The 17256-nt window shown below is 40.0% G+C and overlaps 1 protein-coding gene across 1 annotated transcript in view; it reads left to right on the top strand.

The window, feature by feature from the left end:
* The window catches only part of PKHD1 (PKHD1 ciliary IPT domain containing fibrocystin/polyductin), a 479232-nt gene that overhangs the window by 140095 nt on the left and 321881 nt on the right, over positions 1 to 17256 (top strand). The window contains exon 35 of the mRNA XM_078446999.2: positions 4169 to 4325. Coding sequence (XP_078303125.2) covers positions 4169 to 4325 — 157 coding nt within the window. The remainder of the gene's footprint in view (positions 1 to 4168; positions 4326 to 17256) is intronic.

Raw genomic sequence — 17256 nt, 5'->3', positions numbered from 1 at the left:
TTTCAGATATATTGACAAGATGTCTTTTAAAATGCCCTTAGCAGGGGCGCCTGGGTGGCTCAGTTGGTTAAGACTCCGACTCTTGATTTTGGCTCAGGTCATGATCTTGTAGTTAGTGGGACTGAGCCCCATGTGGGGCTCTGGGCTGGTGGCATAGTGGAGCCCGCTTGGGATTCTCCTTTCTGTCTCTGCTCCTCCCCTGCTCTCACTCTCTCTCTCAAAAATAAAGAAACGTTTTTAAATGCTCTTAGAATTCTTTTTTGCTTGATTGGATCAAAGTGATAGTGATGAGAAAGTGTGCCAGTCTCACGGTTTAATGGAGTGTTGCCCTGGTAGTCACAGGGCTGACACTGACACGGGGAATGACACTACCAGTGTGTCGCCTCTGAAAATGTCAAGAGCTAAAATTGTGTGTTTGTAATTACGGGTTCACTGACAACTTGCAAGTATGGCGATACATTTCTACTTCCCCAGGTAGCTGGTACATAGTTGAGGTTGCATTAATTTTTTATTTTTATTTTATTATGTCTTTTATTTGAGAGAGAGAGAGAGAGAGCGCAATCAGGGAAGAGGTGGAGAGAGAGGGAGGGAGAGAGAGAAAGAGAAAGAGAAAGAGAGGATCTTAAGCAGGTTCCATGCTCAGCGCAGACCTTGATGCGGGGCTTAGAGCTTGATGCAGGGCTCAATCCAAGATTCCACAGCCCTCGGATCATGATTTGGGATCATGAGTCAGAAGCTCAACTGACTGAACCACCCAGGTGCCCCGAGGCTGCATTAACTCTTTAGAGCTTTTAGTATTTAGTCACTGTTTTGTACTGTACCATGAATCATCAACAAAAATTTATACATCTCAAGATACCATTATTATATTAAAGAGTAGTTTGGCACAAGGAAGCTTAGGTCTCTTGAAACTTAATGCTTAACATTTATGTTCATTTGAGGTATACCACACTAGAGAAACTGAAGGTAAATGAAAAAAAATGACAGAAGATTTCACAGGGAGAAGGGAATCTGTGTCTTGGGTTTTGATTTAGATACACTCATCATCATTCGGTTTAAGTTCGAATAGAGCTTGAAAATGCAGAAAGGATTGTGAAGGAATGTGAGTGAAACCCAATGGATGCCAAACCCATGGGGTACAGATTTTTAAGTATTTTAGTTTCCACCTATTTGTTTAACTATTGTATCAGGAAGGTGGTTGCACTCATGTGCATGTGTGTTTATGTGTGTGTATAACATCTGTAAATGCATGTATGGGATTAGGAGTTCACTTAGAAATGATTCACTTGGGAAATTATCCCCTCGAGTTCCATTGAGCACTTACTATGTCAGATACTTTTTAGGGGTGGGGCGATACACAAAGTCTTTGCTTTCATTTGAGTAAGCTCAATAGATGATAAATACACATGGAATGAAAGCTCTCATACCAGAATTAAGCAGTGATGGGCAGAGGGAGTTATTGGAGGTGCTATTTTATTAAAGAGGTAGGGTAGGAGGTGTTATTTGCTCAGAGGCCTGAATGAAGTAGGAGAGTGAGCCAGCAGAGATTTTGAGGAAGAGTGTTCCAGGGGAGGCCAAGGTGAGTGAAATGGCCTGAATTGGGAGCTTTCTCTGTATCAATTCCATCTGTTTTTACCACTGCGGCCTTTGACACATCATTTAAACTCTTTGAGCCTTTGTTTCCTCAACTGTGAGGAGGAAATAACAATATTTAACCTTTCCACTTGCCAAGTTGGGGTTTAGTGTAGCAATTTTTGAAGGTTGACAGGCCAGGCCAAGATTTTATAACACATGGAAGGTAGCTAGTGTATGTATATACAGGGTCTTCAGAGCAAGAGAGAAAGTTATCTTAAAAGTTCACTTGGAGGTAGATAACAGATATCAGTGATAATTGGAAGTATTATGATGTTCTCAAATTAATGCAAGAGACCATGGAATTGCTTTCCTTTGACTCCCTCACATACCTAATTAATGTTTAATTGTTCCAGATCTTTCCACTGTCAAAGTCATGAGCCTCTTTTTCTTGTTGTTCTGTAGGTGGGGTATAGATCTGACCACTAGGTTAATGTCTCAGGAAGAGTTATGTTGTTGAATCCTTCAAACTCATTAGAGCTCATCCACACCCCAATCTTGTCCAGCTTGCTGGCCTTCCTTAAGACCCTGTGCTTTAGGGACTGGTTTGAAGGAAGTGTCCAGGTTCCTTTTTGGGATGTATCTTCCTTCCCTCTAGCCCTTGCCCTAAATTCATCCTCAAACTTTGATGCAGAAGTTGTTATCTGAGGGATCATTAAAATGATGGTTCCCTGGGCCCCACCTCCTAAGCTTCTGATTCCATCATGGTGGCACTGAGGGGCTCTGTACCTCAAACTGTTCTAAGCTGAGAAACTCCCTTTAAAATGAAGAGATAGGATTTCTCTAGAGTTTTTCCATTTCTGATCTTCTAGGAACCTAGTTGGGCTTATTCAAAAGTTCTTTTAGAGTGGACTTCCAGCCAATGTGACCAATAATCTAGTTCATCTTCTCTACAGTTGACTTTACTGTCTTTATTCAGTTTAGCCTCTCCCACCTTTTCACCACTTTTTTCCATTTCAGTTTCCTCCTATTCACCTCCCTCTCCTTTTTTTAGATTTGATGGGAATGAATTAAGGGATTCTAAGAACATATAATGTATAGCCTGTAAGGACCACTTTGTGTAATTTTACTTCCCTTTGCCTAACTTCAGTGTGAAATCAGTAAAGAGCTAAAATTCTTTCCTACTTTCTGAGTCTACAGGTGGCCATTATGGGGATATAGTTCATACGACTTACAAAGATGCTCATGTATAGCCCCTTCTTTTCATGGTGCTAGTGCTGCTTATCCATCTCTTAAATTGGGAGGAGTCATGAACTTTTTTCTCTTTTGTAGGTGTAGGGAATAAAAAAAAAAACACTGCTTCTCCTTATCCCAAAGGCTTGTTGGCAATTGAGTTGGGTATACAACTCAAGACTATTGAGTTGGGGGGTCAGTACACTCTCCTGGAAAACCTATTGGCTATTCTGGCTACACACTTTTCCATTTTCTCTCTCAGAAATACTCCAGGGTACTATTCTCTGTGTAGGTGTAGTTATTGGTATTATAAACATGCCTTCCCTTCTTAATGATCTTCTCCCATCTGCTTCTAACACCTCACAAGAGGACTTTCTAGGCAGTTCTTTTATAGGAACCCAGGCTTCATATTTGGTGAGAATCTGGGCGGGAACAAGTGTGTGGAAAGAGGCAGACACATGTATGTACTACCTCGAGGGAAATACCTTCTCTATTCTGATTTTATTATACTTATCATAATTATAGTCCCATAACTGCACAAGATATTTAGACATGTTCTTGGCCTCTTACATGAGCTGAATACTGCTTTCTGTGGTTTTTTACATTCCTTTTTTTGAAAAACATGTGACTTCAGTGTGACCATAAATTAAAAGAAAAGCCAACAGTTCTGTGAGGGAGACTGGAGGCTGAGTGGGAAGGGGGTTCTTCTTTATCTGGGCCCTCTCAGCCTCGCTCCCTGCCCATCACTCACTCAAGCATTCTGGGCTATCCTCTGAAGTCAGTGGGCATTTCATTTATGCATTTTGTTTTCAGCACTGATGCACCAGGCATAGAGGGAAAGGCAACAACAATATCAAAAAGACACAGAGTGGGAGGCTGGACTTGGAAAGAGGAATGTTCCTATAAAACAAGGACCCTTGGCAGTAGAGCCAATGAAAAATGATACCAATTACATAAAGCAAAATGCCACCCATCAAGCAGAACATTTTAATTCTCTCGATTCCAGGATATTTATGACTTTTTGTTCAAGACTCAATACATGTCTATAAAAATAAAAAATGGAATTGACCCTTCTATTCAGTAGAAAGGGACTTGTCCTGGAGAAAAATAAAAGGTAAGAAAACGTGAGCAGCACCACAGTGTTGGAGAATTCCAGTGGCCAACACAGAGACATTTCAAGTGTAACTTTGCCCCTTCTGTATTTATCCCTTTTTGAGTTAGTCAAGAGAGGGTGACTAATTTTATCGAGACGTTTAACATTACATGCAAATTAATTTTAGTTTAAGAGATTTCCATTTAGATTGATCCTCCATACTATTATGCTTTAAACCAAACAAAATAAAACATTGAAACTGTTTTCCAGGGCAACTTTTCCTTTCAGTTCTGCCTGAGATGGTCAAGGGCTTACAGTTGGTTTCCTGAGAGAGTGCCACAAGATGGCGACAATGTCACAGTGGAGAATGGCCAATTGCTACTGCTTGACACCAACACAAGCATCCTCAGCTTCCTGCACGTTAAAGGTTTGTGGAGTTTGGAGATCAGTGGTGGCATGACCATATATAATTCTTTCATTTTGGGGGCAGGAGGGAGGGGAACTTTTTGGATAAGTTCCAACACTTGGTTGAGAATTTATTCTGGGAACAAATTGAGATTTTAATGTAAAAGGAAGAAGTGGTTAGAGTGTTCAAAACGAAGGCCCTTTCTTTTGACTCTTCTAAGCACAGAGCTTAATTATTTTATTTTTTCAAATAAAAGAAGGTTAACAATGTTACCAAAGAATATGCCTCTTTATTCAGGCACTTTGTAGTCATGCTTGTCCAGGGAAGCCCCCACAATATAGCAAAATGCTCTGAAAGTGGTTAATGTTGCTGCCTTTGAAATTCCCTGCCAAGAAAGCAATGTCTTCCTGCTCTCACCCTGTTGTGGTTTTGACTTCCTGGTCCCCTGGAAAGTCATATAAATAGGCTTCCTTATTGAAAATCTGGCCACATAGCTCTAGGGTCTGGGAAGTTGGATGAGAATTCAAATTTCAACTTCTCCACCACATCACCAAATGACTAAGTCACTTATTTCACCTCTTGGAGCATTTGTTTCCTTATCTGTTAAATGAGAATAAAAATCATTGCCTACTTCAGTGGCTGATAATAAGGAATGGTTATCAAAGTGACTGTCTTCATTGGCAAATGAAAATAGCTTTGGAAATGTGATTAGTTATGGGTAGCTATAAAACTCTGCCCTAAAACATTACTCTTTATAAAAAAATATGTCTAACACTTACAAGGGCATTTGTTCTTGTTAAAGTAAGAGCATGGGGGAAAATAAAGGGAAAATAAAATATTCTGAAGGGGATAAACTAATGTAATATGGATATCTGTCTCTTATGGATGGAATCAGGTTTCTGATTAGGCATTTCACATTCTATATTTTGGAAGGGGTGTGTGTGTGTGTGTGTGTGTGTGTTTCTGATATCGAGGAGGAAGTGTTCAGGCAAATCAGTTAATTTGTATCCTTTAGCAAAAATTGTCTGTCAGCTTAGGTTATTGACCTGTCTTTGTGTGTGTGTGTGTGTGTGTGTGTGTGTGTGTGTGTGTGTGTGTGTATGACCAGTGGCTTTGGGGAATGCTGACTTATTGATGGACATCAACTACCTAAGGACCAGCAATGACAAAGGCAAATTTTAGACTTAGAATCTCAGGTTAAAAATGTTCTTTGTAGGGGCTCCTTGGTGGCTCAGTCACTTAAGCATCCAACTTTGACTCAGATCATGATCTTACGGTTCGTGAGTTCGAGCTCTGCATCAGGTTTTGTTCTGATAACATGGATCCTGTATATGTCTGTCTGTCTGTCTCTCAAAAATAAATAAATATTTTAAAAATGTTCTTTATAGACCTTTAACCAGGAGTCAAATGCTGCTGAAGGATGAGATGACCTTTAGGCTCTCAAGGGTCTTTGCCTTATATTGATATTATTTGGGAGAACTTTTCCAGCTAAAAGTCTAGCTCAACTGAGTCTCTAGATGCCCCATTAGTTCCAGGTAAATGTTCAATCAAGCAATTGTGCGATAGGGCCAGAGACTGAAGATGGAGAAGAGGCATCAGAAAGTAAAGGGTAAGAGAAAGGCAGTGGCATGCGGAATATACACTTGATTTCTTACTCTTGGAGAGTTCAACATCTGAATAATGCAAATAGTTGTCTCAACCTGTCACCTTTTAAAAGTGGCTTTTATTAATACTCCTGGTCCAGGCAATATATTTCAATCTGAATTTACTTGGAATAAGTGAGCTAGATTCAGAGGAGTAAACTCTTATCCTGTGGAGAGGGAGAGGGAGTTATCTGAAGGATCCCCTCTTTCTCCTGGAGAGTAGGGCCATTGGTAAGAATGTGAGGGTAAGTAGTGGACACCGGTTTCTGTACAAATAGGTGCAGAGAGCAGGGTTGCCTGGAATGAAACTGAGATTTTTATCATACATAGATGGGTCATAGCTTCTAGAAAGAATGATAACAGGGAAGCCACACAGATCAAATTTGATTCAACCATGCCTTCTGGATACTTGTTAAGTGGCCTAGGAATTTGTACGAGGTATGAGAAAAAGTGAAGACTAATACTTAACGTGAATAAATGTGCATTATCACTAGAGAAGCTAATTAGAGAGAAAATACAAAAGAGTAAAATTTCTTTTTAAAAAATATTTTTTTACATTTTTATTTATTTTTGAGAGAGAGAGAGAGAGGCGCACAAGGGGGGAGGGGCAGAGAGAGAATGAGACACAGAATCCGAAGCAGGCTCCAGGCTCTAAGCTGTCAGCACAGAGCCTGATGTGGGGCTCGAACTCACAAACTGTGAGATCATGACCTGAGCTGAAGTCGGATGCTTAACCGACTGAGCCACCTAGGCACCTCAAAAGAGTAAAATTTCTAATTCTAAAATATGTGTTGCAAGCAGTAAGGCAGAATACTCCAGAGGAGTGGGTATCAAGAATGTAAGATTAGGATTGGGTGGTAGGAGGTGAAGACCCTATCATTTATGTCTGAGATAAGTTTTGACCATTCATATACACAAAGAATCCATCTTGCTTATTGGAACTGTTCATGTTCAGTGACTCAGGCTCCAAACCTTGGAAACATCCTAGACTTATTTCTGTTTCTCACATCCCATGACCAATACATCAGTGAATCTTGTCTGGACTTTGACTTGTGTCTCATAGATCAACACATCCATTGGTACCAATCTAGTTCTAAGCAACATAATTTTTGGCTGGGACCATTTCAAATGGCCCTGTAATTGATTCCCCTGTTTCTGATTCTTTGTCTTCCTTAGTAGCAGACCCCCCATTTTTGTTTGGGGCAACAAAGTATCCAGCCAAAATGCTACATTTCCTGGCCTCCATTTTAGTTAGACATAGCCTTGTGGCTTAGAGCCAATCAAGGAGATATAAGGGGAGGTGTGGTACAGGGTATCTGGAAAGTTCCTAAAGTAGAGTTGACCCATTCGGATGCATGCCCTATTTGTCCTTGCTTCTTCCTCTTCTTTGCTTCTTGGAATGTAAATATAATAGCTACATTTTCAGCTGCCATCTTGGACAATGAGGTGATTCATTCAGAATGGGGAAGCAGAAAGATGGAAGAAACTCAGGATCCTGATGATTTTGGAGTTGCAGTAGTAACACTGCAACTGGGACTGTTCACCTCTGAAGTTATTTCATGATTGAAGAACAAGACTTCATGTGTTTAAGTCATTGGTGTTTGACTCTTATGCCATATGCTAAAGTAACCCCCCAACAGTTTATTGTACACATCCTTTAAAAATATGTCACGTCTTATACTTCTTTCCTCTAACACCCTCCAGTGTCTTCTCATTTCATTAGGAATAATCTAAACTTACCGTTATCAAACTTCTGGTCCCTTCATTGACCGGTCTTCCTCATTCATTCTGTTTCAGCTCTTCTATAAACATACCAGGTGAACACATACCTCACACCTTTGCCCAAAATGTCTTTTGCCTGGAATACTCTTCCTCCAGGTATGCATGTGGCTGGCTCACTTATTTTGTTTGTTCTCTGAGATAATATCAACTTATTAGAGAGGCCTTGATGGTCATCTTTTCAGAAATTGCAACCACTTCTTACTATTCTCTTTCCTTTTATTTTGCTTTACCTTCTTCATAACAATTTATCCTCACATATTATAAATTTACTTGTTGGTTCATAGTCTGCTTCCTCTGCTAGCATAACCTCCAAAAGGCAAATGACTTCACCAATCTATTTAATACTGTCTCTTCAGTGTGTAGGATACTGAGTATGTGTTGATGGTTGAATGAAACCATGTGCTTATGGTTGATGGACAGCTAAAATGCAGAGTTCAGATCCTGTATGAAATTTAAAAAGCATAATTTTTAAACTCTTGCTTTCTTAATTATCACTTTTCCTAACTTTTATTGTCTTTAGTTGTTCTTACATATATAGGTATATATGTATGCATAGGTACATATGTAAACACACATGTATATATGCACACATATATACACATAAATATATATATTTACATACATATACCTATATATAAGTGTATGCCACTGTGAATTGTGAGAAATATAAAATCCATTGGTAAGTTATTTTTCTGTTTCTAAAAGGCATTCGGAACTGGTGAAGGACTCCAACTCTCAAAAATCTGGTTGCTAGTATTGCTCTAAACCTATAATATCTTCTCTTGACTATACAGTGTGTGAAAGTACTTGAGGGATAATAAAAAGTTTATTCAAATATAAGATTGAATCATCATCATCAACAGTAATTCAGTCTCTGAATCTGTTACTCTCTTTTCCCTTTTTAAAAAATGTTAATTTATTTTGAGAGAGAGAGCCAGACACCCAAGTGGGGGAGGGATAGAGAGAGAGGGAGAGAGAGAGAAAGTCCCAAGCAGGCTCCACACTGTCAGTGTATAGCCCGACACAAAGCTCGATCCCACAAACCGTGAGATCACGACCTGGGTCGAAATCAAGAGTTAGACGCTTAACTGACTGAACCATCTCAGCACCCCTGTCTCTCTTTCTCATACCCATTCATGGTATCATAAAAATAGCTGAGTGGAGTTTTCTTTCGGTTTCTGATATCATCTATAGGCCAAGATAAAGCATGAAAAGTTTCAAGCCAGAAATAATCTTTTCAAAGATTTTAACAAACAAAATAAAAAGTATCACTGGTGGAGGCACTTTCTCCTCCATTCCCACATTACAAAGGTGACATTCTACGTGAAGAATATATATACTTTAAGAAAACGATTAGTGTTACATAAAAGTGAAATTAGATCACCTAACAACTATATTTAGAACTACTTTATGAAAATATTGCATCTTCTATGTTATTTTTCCATACATGGAAGCCAGCATTCTAATATGTAGAAGACTAGGTAGGCCCCTACAACAGGAAAACTAATACAGTACCTCTACATATGGCCCTCAAGAGTCTTGAATTCTCTGTGCCTTACTTGTATTTCCATCTGTAAAATAGAATTGATAGTCTTTTCTTATTAGTACAACTTAGAGAGGAAGATTATACATTTCTTTGAGGCAAAATTTTAGCCATTATTTATGATGCTATATGTACTGATTCCTGAACTTTATTAAAAAGTGGCACATTGTTTTTGTGACCATAAGAGTGTAAGCTATATTTATTACATTTTGAGTTAATTAACAAAATATTCAGAACTTTCATTTACTTACCATCTCTACTTCTCCCTTCCATTTCTCCCTCTTTTTTAGATTGATTTTTAGGAGGTACTATTAAACACAAAAGAGAATTAACCCAATCAATTAATACTAATGAGCTGGGATGGAAATAGGCATATTGCCTTGATTTAATTAATTATATTTTTTGTTCTTTTATGTTAAGATGCCCGACGGCCATAAGCATCGCTGAATTAAAATTTATTATTTTATCCCAAGTAATTATGATGAGCCATAATAACAAAGGAGGGATGTTACCCTCTTGTCAGAGCCGTTATGCATCCTGGACAAGGATCTTGAGTTTGCAGTCTCTAGTTGGAGAAACATTCATATTTTCTGAATGAAGCAATGAATTTCTCTCACTTCTGATGGCCAGGCAGTTTGACATAAAGTGGCCTAGAAATAATGATTAAGAAAGGGTCAATGGGGGAATGAAACCCATCTTCCCTTGGTTTTGGGCTTTCAGAAGGAAGACATTTCAGTTTCTTCCTACTTACAATGCCATCCCTTTAAAATGCTTGAGCAGAAACTTATTTCTAGTCTCTGTTGCTGCTTAACAGTGCACTGGTCTCCTTTAATGTGATTTTCTATTTCTTGGTCTACTGGTGTATACCAAAGCAGTTAAATGCTTAGCAGGCTTTTGGGCCAGAGAAAACAGTCTGAATCTGGTTTTTGCTTCTTACTAGTCCTGTGACCTTGGGCAAGTTGCATAACCTCCATAAACCTCACATTTCTCCTCATTAGGGTCATGGCTGTTATAATGACAGCAACAGTAACAATGATGACTATCATTTACTTGTTTGCTATTGTGTGGCAAGTCTACAAAGTATTGTGCAACTCAGATGGGTGTTTTGAATATTACATGAGGGAATGTTTGTAAAGCCCTCAGCACAGGGCTTGGTCCAGAGTAAACACCCAATTAATAGTTTTTGTTTTGTTTTGTTTTGTTTTCCGGACTGATGGGGATAACAGAAGAGATGGCTGAAATATCAGGCCTGAGCTGCAATTTTATTTACAGATAGTGGCTGCTTCTATATACAAAGCAAACTGGATTACTGAAAGAATTAGGTTGGTAATAAGGACGTTGTATTGCTTTTGCCTCTGTTATCTTCAGAATACATGTTGAAGTGCTTTTCTTTCTATGGCAGGAGAGGGAAAGATACAGAAATGGCAGGAGCAGAGTCTGTCCATTTGGTTGTCTCCATTTTCCTTGTTATTTTGACTTAATGGAAGTGTGTTTTTCTGGTGCTGTTCAGAATATGGTCTTGTTTTCTCTGATTTTTTTGTGGTCTACAGTTTTGAAGGTACTGAGATCTCTTTAGTATATTTGGGATTTCTGTGGTATGCAAATGAATATTCTTGGCTCATTGAGATGAGCTATCTTCTCTTGATCCACTATCAAGTTCTTTGCGGAATTTCTTCATCCCTGGAAAGGATTGGAGGATTTCAGAGTGAGGTTTTTGGTGCTGTACCCAGCACAGCCTTTTTTTTTTTTTTTAATTTTTTTTTTAAACGTTTGTTTATTTTTGAGACAGAGAGAGACAGAGCATGAACAGGGGAGGGGCAGAGAGAGAGGGAGACACAGAATCCGAAACAGGCTCCAGGCTCTGTGCTGTCAGCACAGAGCCCGACGCGGGGCTCGAGCTCACGGACTGTGAGATCATGACCTGAGCCGAAGTCGGACGCTTAACCGACCAAGCCACCCAGGCGCCCCAGCACAGCCTTTTTTTAATCCTCAGGATTCTACACTTTGTTCCTTGTAGTGAGCACCCAATCAGCCTCAGTTTCACTAGGTGCGGGCTTCGGGTAATGCTTTACCAGTGTTGTGATCTGGGAATGCCATGAGGCAGGACTGCCCTGGGACATAGCTTGTGGTTTCCGTGTGCATTCGCTCTCTGTGAGTCACTGGGCAGATTACCCAGTGCCTATAATTTCGACCTCACAGATATCAGCATGGATTTAAAATCTAACCGCAGGCAGGCTGGAGTTTTGATAAAAATGAAATATTCTGCATTAATATTTCCTTCTTTCTTAAGTGTATAATATATTGGTCAACATGAGAAGGTTATTTGGGCTGGTAAAATTTGTTACAAATTGGTATGCTTAAAGTAATTAAAAGTTGGTGGAAAAAGGAGATTGACTCTTCTCCAAGCTGAAACATAGCTACTCTTCAAGGCAGGGGATGGGATAATTATGTGTACACAGCGCAGCAAGTTTGACTTATTGCAGTTTGGTCAGGAAACCGAGGGCCTGAGTTCAAATTTGAGGGAGCCACAGATTCTCCTTTAGCTTGGAGTAAGGTGCTGGTCCTCAAATCAATGCAGAAAATGGAATTGATGGTGACTCTTTTCCCTTTGTTAGGAGGGAAGTGCAATAAAGGAGTTAATGTGCTTTCTTCCCACTTTTCCAATCATGGTGCTCCAGAATGGGCTGAGTTTGCAGTAGTCAAAAGAGGAAGCCTCGTGAAGATGTCAGTATCCAGAAAGAAATAATCTGACGTTTTTGGGTTTTTTAAAAAAATGTTTTATTTATCTTTGAGAGAGAGCAAGTGAGGGCACAAGCAGGAGAGAGGGGGGACAGAGGATCCGAAGCCGACTCAGTGTTGGCAGCAATGAAACCAACATGGGGCTCAAAACTCTTGAACCATGAGATCATGACCTGAGCTGAAGTCGGATGCTCAACCAACTGAGCCACCCAGGCACCCCAGACCTGCCTTTTTGAAACCCACCCTGAATCCCCTTTACCTTGTGTGTCTCCATATATTAGTCTTTTGCTGGTGACTACATATTTAATATTAGGGTGTGTTTTTTAATTCCCTCTACCTTTGGAGAATGGGTGATATAGGTTATACACTTAAGAAAGTAGGATCCAGGTCTGTTTTTGCTCACTGTTGTATAGTGAGAACATTACATCTTCAGGCACGTAGTAGGTATTCAAATAATTGTTGAATGAGTGAACTAATGAATGAATTTCTGACCTAAAGAGGCAGATTAACGTCAGTTGTGGATTTCTCTGTAATCAGAGTCCTTCCTGGTATTCTCAAATGTTAGTGGATTAGTCCAGACAGTGACCAATTTCATTTACTATTTGTGTATCAGGAGATCAGAGACAAAGGCTTTTTACTGTGGGGGACACTTGGCTCTGAAACCCCTTATTTTTCCCAATCAGACAATGACTTACATTATTTACCTCCAGAGAACAGTCCCAGACACGCTTGATTAGCCTTAAATGAAAGATAAGCCATAGCTATGAGAAAGGACATGCTTTCAATAGATGGGCAGACAGACAGATAGATAGATATTAAACAATTTACAGTTTTGTGTCTTGACAACTTGAATGTTATAACATGAAAAATGCTATCGAAAGGGACCAGTCCCTTCCTAGCACAGAAGCTGTAATATTTTCAGTAATGAAAGATAAATATTTCAAACTTTCTTACTTAAAAGCCTTCACTGACTTTCCATTAGCCTTTAAAATCAAGCCTAAACTCCTTAATATGGCTTATAGGGTCCTTCAGGGTTTGATCTCTCCTTACCTCTTTTTAAAAAAATTTTTTTAAAAATGTTTATTCATCTTTGAGAGACAGAGTGTGAGTAGGGGAGGAGTAGAGAGAGAAGGAGACATAGAATCTGAAACAGGCTCCAGGCTCTGAGCTGTCCGCACAGAGCCCGACACAGGGCTTGAACCTACGAATCATGAGATCATGACCTGAGCTGAAGTCAGATGCTTTACCAACTGAGCCACTCAGACACCCATCTCCTTAAGTGTTTACCTCATTTTTTTGATTAATGTTTTCCATATCCTCTTTATCAAGGTCAAAAGCAGAACTGGAAATCTGGGATGCTTATGTACCCAGGATTCTTACACATATAAAAATCAGAGACTAAGCATTTCATTACTTTTATTTCTCATGTACTGTAATATTCCTGAGGGTCAGGAAAAGGTAGGAGTTATCATCTTTTAAATAAATAAATACTATGAGGAAACAACTGTGATCTTTCACTTGTGAAGTTATTATGCTATAGCCAAATTATATTCACAATAGTCAGAGAACAATTAGACCTGGAGCCTTTTGAACTGCTTTGAGAAATGTATCAAGTTGGAAGGCTATTAAAAAATGTGATTGGGGGTGCCTGTGTGGCTCACTCGGTTAAGCATCTGATTTCAGCTCAGGTAATGGTGTCACGGGTCATGGGTTCGAGCCCCGAGTCGGGCTCTGTACTGACAGCTGGGAGTCTGGAGACTGTTTCAGATTCTGTGTCTCCCTCTCTCTCTGCCCCTACCCCACTTGTGCTCTGTTTCTCTCAAAAATAAATAAATATTAAAAAGAATGTGAATGAGTCCATGCTAATTGAATGTTGATAGAGAGAAGGAAGGAGATCATTTGAATGAATGAGTTACTTGGTAGCTAGAGAGATTTTTTTTATCTGTCTGGTATAGACTTTAAAGAAAAGATAGGTTTTTGTTGTTTTGTGTGATTGTGGATTGTTCTTTTTTTGTTCCCCTGGTCTTTTCATTTCCTCCTTACAAACAGCTTCCCCTCCACCACCCTGAGATTTTAAGTGACTTTTTAGAAATCCATGGAACAGCTGAGGGACTTGACTATTTAAATGCCAGAAGCTGTGTTGGAAAAAGGAAGTGATGCTTTTTGGGAGATAGAAAGGAACCAAGGTTTAGTTAAGTAGCAATTGATGATAGTAGCTATAATGATGAAGGCATTTATTTGTATCTGTGTTTTGGTTCCTTTGAATATTTCTAGTAGTTTCTTTCCCACAAATATGTTTACACCTTATAGTTAGTGTAGAGTTAATTAATTTATAAAGTTAACTTAATGAGTTTTATGTTTCAGAGCAAAAAGTAAAAACTGATTGACAATCTTTATCTTTCTCAATTATCTGTAAAATTGGCCAATTCACTAAAACCAGGGTGTTTCTATTTACCCGGGGCAATTAAACTTCACCTGACTTTGTGGCTGTAGAGACTGTATTTTTTGCATTTTTTTTTAATGTCAGCACCTAGCAGAAAGGGTGGAAAATAACAGCAAATGTTGGATGAACGAAGAAGTGAATTAATTTGCAATACCAGCCTTGTAGTTTTCAACCGATTTTAGATGAGAGTATACAGCATAAGACTATGGACACCTAGAGCAATGGCTTAATTTACCTAGAGCAGTAGTTCTCAAAGTGTGGTCCCTGATCAGCATCAGTATCATGTGGGAACTTGCTAGAAATGCAAATTTTGGGGCCCCATAGCAAATCAGCTTTGCGTATGAGACCTGCCAATCTGTGTTTGGAGACCTCCAGGTGACTTCGATGCATGTTCAAGTTTGAGAACTACTAGGCTAAAGCAGTAAAGGGAGCCATATAGAATTGTCAGGACTGGAAGCCAATGAATATAGCTCTGCTAATCTTTTCCCAAAGGCTATGCGACCCTTTGCAAAGAACAGTGAAAACTTGGCTGGCCACATTGCAAGGGCCGATCCTGAGCATGGCATTCTTCATTATATGCGGTTCTCCATCCTGCCAGGGAAATCAGAGCTGATGAAAATGATTTCTCCCAACTGCCATAGTGTGTGGCTCTGAGTCGGTGATTTTATTTCAGATATTCCCCCCACCCCACCCCCCCACTCCCACCCCCCAGTCTCCATTGCCAGTTTGACAGTAATACTGGGCTAATTAAGGAATTAGCACGTGGCATCCATTTCAGAGAGGTGTGTGATTCTTTTCCTGCACCCTGAGAACATCTTTTGCCCATACTTTTGAGTTCATATTTTCTTTTTGTAATCAGGCAGAGACATTACAATTAAAATACCGTTAAAGTGATTCTGGCAAGTATTGCAATAAGCATGTTTTTTAATTAAAGGAAGAACGGGGGGATGCATAAGCAGCATCAGCTAAAGGGGAAATTTTCATTCGATATCTATTTTAATTGAAATGAAAAAAAAAAAAAAAACATCAGGAAAAGCAGCAGCAGCAGCAGCAGCCCGTGCCTGTGTGTGTGTGGCTTGCTCCCAGGTTGCTAGGTTTAGGTGTTCTGTGCTTGATTAATTAGTAACCAGCCCGAGAGTCCATTCCCTTCGCCCCCAATCCTTAAAGCCTGATTTATGCCTCACATCCCCCATGAATATGTGAGGGCTCAGGCATCTATTTCCTGAGCTGCTAGTGGATAGGATTATGGAGCGTGCACTGAGCTCTTGGGGGCTCTCGTTTGCCAGCCAAATTGATTTTCCGCCTTTCTGGCCGGGGACAAGCCCACCTCGAAGGCTTCTAGGCTCTGCTCCAGTGGATCAGGCACAAGCCTAATCCGGATCTTGCCAACAAAGGAAGCTGTGTGCATCCCCAACACAGCTTTGGGCTGTGTCTGCCTTCCCCCGTACTACTTTTCTCCCCTCTCTCTCTCTCACCTCCTCCTGATGCCCACCCCTACAGCAACACCGTCCGGTAGGGTGCAGTAATGGGCCCGGATAGCTCAGCCAGCTCTTCTTCCCCAGGCAGAGGAGGGGTCTGTCCATCTTGAATGGATAGTTTTCTACTATTCTCCAGGGAGAGAGAGAATTCCAGAGGCTTCCCTATGTATTTGAGTGTATAACTACAGGAAAGGTAACCAGATCTAGGCTGCTAAATGTTTTAAGGAATTATTTAAGGTTGACTCAAAAAACTGAATGGGGGTTCATCAATATAAACAAGTAAATGGAATAATTTATATATACAAATTTAGAGAGTTCAGGCTTTGAACAATGAATTATCTAGTTTGGGTTATAGATTGATGGAATTAATTGAGGTCCTCAGATGCCTACCTGGGCCTTACCTCCATTCCCCTCTGACTTTCCCTCTGCTTAACCCTGGAGTCATTCTCACTGGGTTCATTTTATCACCTGGCTTTCACCCACTAAGGGAGTGCACTCTTGCTCTGCACCCTTTCTCCCCCAAACCTTCTAAAGTTCACATAATGACATCTTTTCATCTACCACCTTCCTAGTTCTTAAAATTCTTCCTAGAGCTTATGTCACTAGGACCTTCCAAATCTTGTAATTCACCTAAGTTTTGTGACTCACACCGAAGAATCTTGCTACTTCCTCTCCTTAGTCTGGTTTTCAGATATTAATATTTGACAGTTTGTTTCTCTTATCTCTCTTCTGTTCTCCCTCTCCACGATCTCCCTGGGAGACCTCATTAATGTCTTCTTTTTTAAAAGTTTTTATTTATTTTTGAGAGAGAGAGAGAGAGAGAGAGAGAGAGAGAGAGAGAGAGAGAGAGAGAGAGTGTGTGAATGAGCCAGAGAGGGGCAGAGAGAGAGGGGTACAGAAGATCTGAAGTAGGCTATACATTGATAGCAGATAGCCCGGTCCTATGGGGCTTAAATTCATGAACTGCGGGGTCATGACCTGAGCTGAAGTTGGAAGTTGAACCTACTGTGCCATCCAGGCACCCTGGGAGACCTCATTCACTTCTGTAACTTCAACTCCTACTGATTCAACACGTATTTATTGACCACTTGCCAAGTTCCCTATGGACCAGCCACTGTTGTAGGTATACGGGCTATGGTTGTGAATGAAATAGACCAAAATTCTTGCTCTCACAGAGTTCATTTCTCTAAAGAAGGCAGTCAAGAATGTAAATTATAGTTTTTGTTCAATTTGCTAAGCAAATGGAGTGGGTGGAGAGGGAGTTTAGTGGCAGTTGGTGGGATTTGCACACAGTAAGGCAAAGGCCGTGAAGTAGGGAGAGTAA

Source organism: Panthera onca, chromosome B2 (assembly GCF_046562875.1).
Source record: "Panthera onca isolate mPanOnc1 chromosome B2, mPanOnc1 haplotype 2, whole genome shotgun sequence".
NCBI lineage: Eukaryota > Metazoa > Chordata > Mammalia > Carnivora > Felidae > Panthera > Panthera onca.
Note: the sequence above shows the minus strand (reverse complement) of the source record. Positions and strands in the feature narration are given on the sequence as shown.